General features: G+C 43.2%; 1 protein-coding gene across 3 annotated transcripts in view; it reads left to right on the top strand.

Annotated features, from left to right (window-relative positions):
- Positions 1 to 9,736, top strand: part of INTS9 (integrator complex subunit 9) — a 122,806-nt gene that overhangs the window by 93,569 nt on the left and 19,501 nt on the right. For all 3 annotated transcript variants that reach the window (XM_037742685.1, XM_017540494.2, XM_037742684.1), the window contains one exon: positions 2,179 to 2,359. In XM_037742685.1, coding sequence (XP_037598613.1) covers positions 2,179 to 2,359 — 181 coding nt within the window. The remainder of the gene's footprint in view (positions 1 to 2,178; positions 2,360 to 9,736) is intronic.

Genomic DNA, 9,736 nt, shown 5'->3' with positions numbered 1-9,736 from the left:
TCACTGCAACCTCCGTCCCTGGGTTCAAGCAATTCTCCTGCCTCAGCCTCGCGAGTAGCTGAGACTGCACGTGTGTGCCACCACACCTGACTAATTTTTGTATTTTTAGTAGAGATGAGGTTTCACCATGTTGGCCAGGCTGGTCTGGAATTCCTGACCTCAGGCGACCCACCCACCTTGGCCTCCCAAAGTTCAGGGAATACAGGTGTGAGCCACTGCGCCCGGCAAAACAGGTATATTTTTTCCCCACTAATATTTGGTTGGTTTGATTTTTTCTTCTTTGGGAGAAAGACAAAATTAAGAGAGATGTGGGGCATTTTCTACCTGGAAGAAATTTATTTTCCATTTTCTTTCACTGTCACTAAATCTGGAGGCTCTGCCTCTCATTTAGACAAATAGATTGGTTGCTGTCTTAGTTTGAGCTGCTGTAACAAAATACCACAGACATTAACTTCTCACAATTCTGGAGACTGGGAAGTCTGAGATCAGGGTGCCAGCATGGGCATTTCCTGATGCAGATGACCACGATCTTGCTGTGTCCTCACGTGGAGAAGAGGGGTAGTTCTGGTGTCTCTTCCTCTTCTTCTTTTTCTTTTGAGACAGAGTCTCACTCCGTCGCCCAGGCTGGAGTGTAGTGGCAACCTCCGCCTCCTGGGTAGCTGGGACTACAGATGTGTGCCACCATGCCCAGCTAATTTTTGTATTTTTAGTAGAGACAGGTTTCACTATGTTGGCCTGGCTGGTCTCGAACTCCTGACCACTTGCCTCGGCATCCCAAAGTGCTGGATTATAGGCGTGAGCCACCGTGCCCGTCCTCTCTTCCTTTTATGAGGGCATGAATCCCATCAGGGGGCCTCCACCCTCGTGACCTCATCTAAACTTAATTTCTTCCCACAGCCCCTGCCTCTCCATACCATCACAGTCGGGGTTAGGCCTAAAACATAAGAATCTTGTGGGGGACACACACATTCAGTCCCTAACAGCTACCAGAGATGTCAATCAGCTCAGACCCTCACCTCTAGCAACCTCAAGCGATATTCTGCTCTAGGAAAAATAAGTGGTCCTTGTCTTACAATATACATGGATGGCACTGTTCTTTGAAATTTCACTTAGCCATGCTAATAAACCTAGTCTGTTTTTGTTCTTTGATACTAACCTAAAGGTAATTTATTTGTACCTTAGAAAAATAATTGGAATAATCTCAAATAGAGTCTTGGGGTGTGTGTGTGTTTATAATCTAGAATCATAGACTCAAAGAACTTCATGCTTGAAAGCAAACTTACATCTAATTTGGTCTCCCAAAGTGGGATCCACGTGTCTTAAGATCAGTGGGGTTACTTATTAAAAATGCATATTTGGGGGCCGGGCCCTACCTTAGACCTAGTAAGTCAGAAAGTCAGACTCTCTGGGGAAAGGAGATGCCCGGAGGAAAAGCTGCATTTTCAACATGTTCTCTGGCATTTTTCACGCAAACTGAAGCTTGAAAACTACTGATCTCATTCATTCTTTTCATGTAACTGATGCAGAAACTGAGGCCAAGGAAGGTTGTAGCAGCTTTATCGTGGTCCCTTGGGTTGGGACAAAGGATTCGAGCCATGCCCTTGAGCTGTGACCAGCGATGTTGATTTTCTCCACTGCACCATACTCTAGAAATAACAAGTCCACCAGCACTCAGGTTACAGCAGCTATATGAGCTGAGTATGTAAAGTATAGGGGATTTTCCTGCAGACAAATGTTAATGGAAGAAAATAAAATACTACTAACTCGTTACTGCAGACAAATGTTAAACAGAAGAACCCGGCCTGTTTCCTTATAGGTCATTCAGCCATGGTCAGAGACTGAACAGAGACAAATCCAGCATATTTTTGAGCAGACTGTAAAACAGGAAGGAGCGTGGAGGCTATGTCCTGAAGCTCAGCTGACATTGGGGAAAACCCAAACCTAATCACATACTCTATTCCCAGGGACCTAGATTAGACAATGATGAAAAAATAGGTATCCACCTATGGCATCCCCTGCTTTCGTGTGTTCTTCAAAAGAAGCAGATGATTAGACACGTGAGTGAATCTTGAAAACAGAAGTAGGAAAACAAATGCAAATCTTACTTGACAAGTTATAGTCTGTAACACCGTCCTTCTGATGCGATGTTTTTTTCTCCTTTGGCATCTACTTTTCTAGCTCTGACAGTCCGGAATGGAGGAAACGTGTTGGTTCCCTGCTATCCTTCTGGAGTGATCTATGACCTCCTGGAGTGCCTGTATCAGTACATCGACTCGGCCGGGCTCTCCAGCGTCCCCCTCTACTTCATCTCCCCTGTGGCCAACAGTTCACTGGAGTTTTCCCAGATTTTTGCTGAGTGGTATGTCAGTGTGTTTTTCTATGAATTTTATTTGATTCAGGACATTCAAGCAGTAGGAATAAAAATAATCTGTTTTCTTCCTCACAATACTATGGAAATTTCATTTTGTTGTTTTTCTGTGTCTGTGATGAGAAGATAGCATTATGAAAAGTCAAATCGGTTGCACTGCTAAGTTTAGAATAATGGTGGTAAAAGACAGAAGGGTGCAAGGCAGAGACTTACCTTAGTCCAGCACTTTCAAAATTGGTAACAAAATGTTATATACGTCTCACATGTCACCCTCTGCCTGTTGCTGGGTGTAATGACATTCTAAAAGTTAAACATGTTTTCAAGCCCAAGCTCATGTTGTCCAAAATGTATAGTACAAAATCTGAGAAGAAAAACTAGATTTTTTTTTTTTTTTTTTTTTTGAGACAGAGTCTCTGTTGCCCAGGCTGGAGTGCAGTGACGCAATCTTGGCTCACTGCAGTCTCTGCCTCCCAAGTTCAAGCAGTTCTCCTGCCTCAGCCGGCCACGTAGGTGACGTAAACAGGCACTCGCCACCACCCTGTCTTATTCTTGTATTTTTAGTAGAGACAGGGTTTCACCATGTTGGTCAGGCTGGTATCAAACTCCTAACCTGTGATCCGCCCACCTCGACCTCCCAAAGTGCTGGGATTACAGGTGTGAGTCAATGCACCTGGCCAGAAAAACTAGATTTAAAAAAATTGAAGTAGTATGATTTTTGACAAAATTTTATTACATCAGAAAATTGATCAAATCCTAGAGTTGGTGGAATATTAAACAATATGAAGTCAGTGAACCATTTTAGGGTTATTTAGATGTATGCTCGAATGTAATTCACCTGACAAAAAGGAAGGAGAGGGAAATAACCTTTACAATATCCCCACTGGTGCCTTAGAATGGTGCTTCCCAAACGCTCCAGGGCTGTGACACAGGCAGTCTAAGGTGCGTTTAATCCCTTTCAGTCGTGTGGTAGCCAGATAGACACAGCACCTACTGAGGTTCTCATTAAAAGGGAATGTGTACACCATCCTCTCGTACCATATTCAGTTACGCTGTCCCCAGCCCTTACTTTTTTAAAGTACTTTTGTCCTTCCCGTCTGTGATCATTTTTCCCCCCTGGGTTTAGGCTCATATGGGCTTCTCTATGCCCTGTACAAATTATTATTCTTTTTTTTTTGAGACAGAGTCTTCTCTGTCACCCAGGCTAGAGAGCAGTGACAAGATCTCAGATGACTGCAACCTCCACCTCCTGGATTCAAGCAATTCTCCTGCCTCAGCCTCATGAGTAGCTGAAATTACAGGCATGCACCACCATACCCTGCTAACTTCTATATTTTTAGTAGAGATGGGGTTTTACCATGTTGGTCAAGCTGGTCTTGAACTCCCAACCTCAGGTGATCCACCCACCTCAGCCACCCAAAGTGCTGGGATTATAGACATGAGCCACCACGCCTGGCCCTTTGTCACTTTTTATTCATATCCAGTGCATTTTATCCTTTGTGAACAGCGTCTTTTTTTTCCCAGCAGAGGAAGGTTATCTTGAGTAATGAGCAGTTTACCCTCCGTATCACTTGCACATTTCATCAGTGTGCTCTGAATTTCTGCTTCCAGATCCTTAGAATTAATTATACTTCTTTAATTAATTAATTAACTAAAGAAGATAACCCCGGGCCAGCCCTGTGGGCCTCTGTGGTTGGAGCCAGCAGGGTGTGTGCTCTTCAAGTCCAGTTTTCACCCCACCGCATATGTTTCAAGATGTTGGAGTATTTTATTTGACAGAAGTCAGGAATACAAAAATGATAGGAGGTTGTTTTTGTGTTTCTGGTTTTTAGATATTTGTTAGTTTCTGATATATATACAATATGTGTTTACCATAGAAAAAAATTAAAGTTGCACGAGACAGTAAAATAAACTGACGCCGGCCAGGCGCAGTGGCTCACACCTGTAATCCCAGCACTTGGGGAGGCCGAGGTGGGTGGATCACATGAAGTAAGGAGTTTGAGACCTGCCTGGCCAACATGGCGAATCCCTGTCTCCGCCAAGATGCAAAAATCAGCCGGGCCTGGTGGCAGGCGCTGTAATCCCAGCTACTCGGGAGGCTGAAGCAGGAGAATCACTTGAACCCGGGAGGCAGAGGCTGCAGTGAGCCAAGATTAGCCATTGCATTCCGGCCTGGGCAGCAAAGCGAGACTTCGTCTCAAAAAAGAGAAAACTGAGCCCATAATCCTGCTATTCAGAAATAACACACCACTTTTAGCATGCTGATTTATTTCTTCTTCCTATGTCAGGATCATACTGAATATTTAATTTTGAATCCTACTTTTAAAAATTAAATGTTTGATTAAAGCATTATCAAATCTTAAGAACATAAATTTTACATGACTACATTATTTCATCTTTTGTACATTATTTGTATATGGTATGATTTAGTTAACTATTACTACTGGATGGAAAGGCTTTCCCCAATTTTTTTGCTCTTCATAATAAATTTCTCTGTGTATATCATGACACCTTTTGCTTTAGGTAAATTACTAAAAGTAGAATCACTGGAACAAAGGGTATAAATATTTTTTAATGTTTATTGTCTGAATCTAAATTGCTTTCCAGAAAGATTTTTCTGTCAGTTGTTCTCTTCTTCCCCATTTTCTCATTAGAGGTTTTCTACCTCTCCATACGTTTATTCAAACTCCTTATATATGTATTATGGATATATTTATTAGACTTTTTTCTCATTTTTTTCTCTTTTTTTCATTATTTAAATAATAAACTGACTACTTTGGAATGATTTTAGATTTACAGAAAAGTACACAGTATAGAGGGTTCCCATATACTCTTCCTCGGTTTCCCCTAATGTTAATGTCTCACCTGACCATGTTCATTAGTCCATATTTTAAAAATGACATTAGTACATTATTATTAACTCTGATCTTTATTCTGATTGCACCAGTTTTTCCACAGAATTTTTTTTGTTTTTTGTCTGTTCAGGATCCAAATCACGGTACCACATTGCATTTAGGTCTTTTTGTTTGTTTGTTTTTTTGCAAGAAGGTTTTTTTTTTGTTTTTTATACTGATAGCTTTAGTCTCTTTTGCAGTTTGTTCTTTTGATACTATGTTTAGAAAAGTCTTGCCCCTATAGGTGTCACATGGCTAAACATACTTTCTTTCAGTTTTATTGTAGCTTCTTTCTTTCTTTCTTTCTTTACATCACCCCTTAACTATTTTATCTGGGATTTATTTCAGTATAAAGTATGAAAAGAAGCATTAACTTCATTTTTTTCCCTAAATAGTTAAGTAGTTACCTGCCCAAGTACTATTTATGGAATAATGTTGATTTTTTCAGCTGATTTTTTATTAATAAGCCAGACTATCATATGTAGTTGGTTTTATTTCTAGACTGTCCTGATTGAGTGATCCATTCATTCTTTGGCCATCATGAGGCAACAAATCTTAATAACTGCAGCCTCACTTATAATTTTACTCTGTGGTAAAGTATATTTCTCCAGCTTTTTTCTTAGAATTCCTGGAGCTATTTTTGCTTACTTATTTTTGTGTAAGAATTATAGAATCACTTTATCAGTTTTCAGAGCATCTTTTTGAGTCCACAGACCTATAAATTAGAAACCAACATCTTTGCAGTTTTCCCATGCTGAGACATGAAATGTGTCTCTGTCTTATAAGCTTGTCAGATATTCCTCCCATAGACTCTTAGACTCAGTGATCATATTATTCTTGTTTCCATCTATAGTTTTATTTTGTTCAATCCATAGACCTTTCAGTGCCAAAGCACTGAGGATACAAAGGTCCCTGACCTTGAGGAATCTGCACTGTGAAGGAAGAGGCAGCTGTGTCAACCCCTTAGCACTCAGAAATAATCTGATGGAGATACATACACATACCTACATATAGCTGTATGGTATTCAGAGAAGGGGTGGTGACCCCATTTAGGGGTTTAGGAAAGGCATTCCGGAAGGCGGTACTCCTGAAGAATGACCACGAATCAGTCAGATAGAAATCCTATTTAAGGATGAGCTGGGTGGGCTGCTGGGGGTGATAGTGTGGGTTGTGAGGATAACACAGGCTGAAACATAGATGGGAGGTTTAAATAGGTTGGTTTGTTCAGAGAACAATCCATAGTTCTTTATTGTTACTGTATGAAGTTCAGGGTAGGGAGTGGCGGTGTATGAGGCTAGAGGGATCCTGTCCATGGTGGGGATTCACTGGAGGATTCTAAGCAGGAAATGAACATGATTGTATGTGCATTTTATGTAGATCCTTCTGCAATTAAGTGAAGTTTGTTGCGGGGGGTGGGTAGGAAGGGGTGAAACTGAAGTACAAGACACGAGTCTTTGCAGAGGCCTAGGGACCGGAGACTCCAGTCTTTACCATCCTGGAGGAAAGCAAAGCAGGAAGTAATTTGAGAGGCAATTAGGAAGTACAGCAGGCAGGACTTACTGGTGGCTTGATACAGAAAAGGTGGCAATCCAGATTGACACCTCAGTTGCTAGTGTGGTAGACTGTGTTGACCCCAAACAAAATAGGTACTACAAAGAAAGGGTAGGTTCATACAGCAAAGGGGGTTGACTTAGTTTGGTTTTGTCCCTGAGAGCATTCATGGTGCCTGAGGCAGGGGATGTGCAGGTGAAACTTTTCTAATCCAAAGATCTGAGACGCCCAGGCTAGAGTCACAGGTTGGGGTGTCCTCAGCATTGAGGTAGTTGAGTGGTGGGGATTGCCACAGGAATGAATGGGATTGCCAGGGGAGAGGATTTCAGCTTTGAAGAACAGGCAGCGGGAAAGGATGGAAATCCAGGTAAGAAATGCCTGCATTTTCGGGGTCAGTAGAGAACAAATATTTAGAAATGGTTAAAGAAGTAAAAAGAGGCCTGTCAGAGAGACTCACACCTGTAATCCCAGCACTTGAGGAGGCCAGGCAGGAGGGTTGCTTGAGTCCAGGAGTTCGAAATCAGCCTGAGCAACACAGCAAGACCTCATTTCCACAGAAGACTAAAATATTAGCAGGGCATGGTGGTGCATGTCCGCAATTCCGGCTACTCGGGAGGCTGAGGCAGAAGGCTTCCTTGAGGCTGAGAGATTTCTGTGTTTCTTTTTCACTTTTCTGTTCTCCCTCATGCAGCCTTGTTATAAAGCACCTTTTCTCCCTAAATAAGGGACTCAGTTACTAAAATGGACAGCTGCTAGCTCCAGACCTGCACTAACTTAGCAAGTCCCAGCCCCCACGCCGGGACCCCCACAGCCTGATCTGAGGGTTTGGCGTCCTCTCCTCTTTGGTGCTCCAAATGGGTGCCACAGCTGGGCTGCTCTGTGCTCTGGCCTGGCCTGCTGTCCTGGGCTTACTCCCTGCCACTCCGGTTCCCTGGCTCTGTGCTTCCTGTTCTCGGAGGTTCTGCTCTGGCTTCTACACGGTCCTGGTTTGATGCCTGCAGAGGCCCAGCCCCTTCCTATCTGGTGTCCGCCCTTGCTCCAAGCTAAGGGGCTTGGTTGTTTGGGTTGGTTTTGTTTTTGCAGGGGATGGAGTTGGGAGAGAATAGCTTCCAAAAGATCTCTCAGCTCTTTTGTGGGGTTTGGGGCATGTGTTTGTTTTTGAGACAGGCTCTCTGTTGCCCAGGCTGGAGTGCAGTAGCACAATCACGGCTCACTGCAGCCTCAACCTCCTGGTCTCAAGGGATCCTCCCACCTCAGTCTCCTGAGTAGCTGAGACTACCGATATCACTAATCATGCCCAGCTAATTTTTGTATTTTTTTTTTACAGGTGGGATTTGAACATGTTGCCCAGGCTGGTCTCTTAACTCCTGGGTGATCCTCCCGCCTTGGCTTCCAAGAGTTGGGTGGGATTACAGTCGTGAGCCACCATGCCTGGCCCTGATCCTTTGCTGAACAAGCAGTACACTGGGAGTGTGTGGTACCTGAGGTCTGGCCATCAGGGAGCAGGAGGGTCTCTCAGATTCCCAATTTGAGATGATCCTGAAAGCATCATTTATTCTTCATTCTTCCTGATAATCTGGTATACACAGCTCTCCTTTTAAACCCCAGCAGCTTCCCCCAGAAGAAACAAACTCTAATCAGGTCCTTCAACCTCTGTCTTAGAAAGGGGGTGGGTCCCTGTCTGTTGGGCCTGCATGAGGATTCTAGGGCAGAGCATGAAGGATCTGTTAGCAGAACTGGCCTAAGCGTTATGTGGGTGAGCTTCACGGTCTCTAATCATACTCTTATCTCTTCTGTACCCCTAGTCTCTGTCTTTAAGGGATGTAGGATAATGTCCTTTGGAACAATCGGAATAAGTTTAGAACTAAGCTCTTAACATTTGTCTCTCTTCCTGAGCTAGAAATAAAGACACAACTAGTGCCTATTTAGATATCATAAGGTAACGCTCCAAAAGCATCTTGCTCTTCCATATTTATATCTTCCAAAAAGGGTATAAAGTGATGTTTATAAAACCAAAGTTAAAGGAAACTAAGGGTAGGAAAAATTAGATACAGTGTATTAAGTTAATACAAAATCCAAGCCCTGAAGTCCTGAGCTCCTCTCCTCAAAGTAGTGACATTTTTTTAAAATGTCAAACCTGCACAGCAGCCACATATGTTGATTTATCAGCTGTAAATTTTTTACCTCGTTTGCTTTATCCAGACATCTCAGTATTTCAAAGTCATCTCTACCTAGGAAAAAGCAAATGTAAATTACCAGAATCATTCACAGTGTCTCTAGCCCATGATGCTTGGTTCTTCTCTGGTTGGAGTTAGCAATGCTGCTGTTAAAAAGAATTCATGGGCCGGGTGTGGTGGCCCACACTTGTAATCCCAGCACTTTGAGAGGCCGAGACGGGTGGATCACCTGAGGTCAGCAGTTTGAGACCAGCCTGACCAACATGATGAAACCCCGTCTCTACTAAAAATATAAAAATTAGCCAGGCATGGTTGTGGACACCTGTAATCCCAGCTGCTTGGGAGGCTGAGACAGGAGAATTGCTTGAACCCAGGAAGCAGAGTTTGCAGTGAGCCAAGATCTTGCCATTGTACTACAGCTGGGCAACAAGAGTGAAACTCCATCCCAAAAACAAACAAGGCCAGGCACAGTGGCTCATGCCAGTAATCACAGCACTTTTGGAGGCTGAGGCAGGTGGATCACCTGAGGTCAGGAGTTCAAGACCAACCTGGGCAACATGGTGAAACCCTTTCGTTACTAAAAATACAAAATTAGCTGGGTGTGGTGGTACATGCCTGTGATCCCAGCTACTCAGAAGGTTGAGGCAAGAGAATCACTTCAACCCAGGAGGCAGAGGTGGTAGTAAGCCGAGATCACACCATTGCACTCCAGCCTGAGGAACAAGAGTGAAACTCCCATCTCAAAAAAA

Source organism: Cebus imitator, unplaced genomic scaffold (assembly GCF_001604975.1).
Source record: "Cebus imitator isolate Cc_AM_T3 unplaced genomic scaffold, Cebus_imitator-1.0 Scaffold125, whole genome shotgun sequence".
In the NCBI taxonomy this organism is placed as follows: Eukaryota; Metazoa; Chordata; class Mammalia; order Primates; family Cebidae; genus Cebus; species Cebus imitator.
Note: the sequence above shows the minus strand (reverse complement) of the source record. Positions and strands in the feature narration are given on the sequence as shown.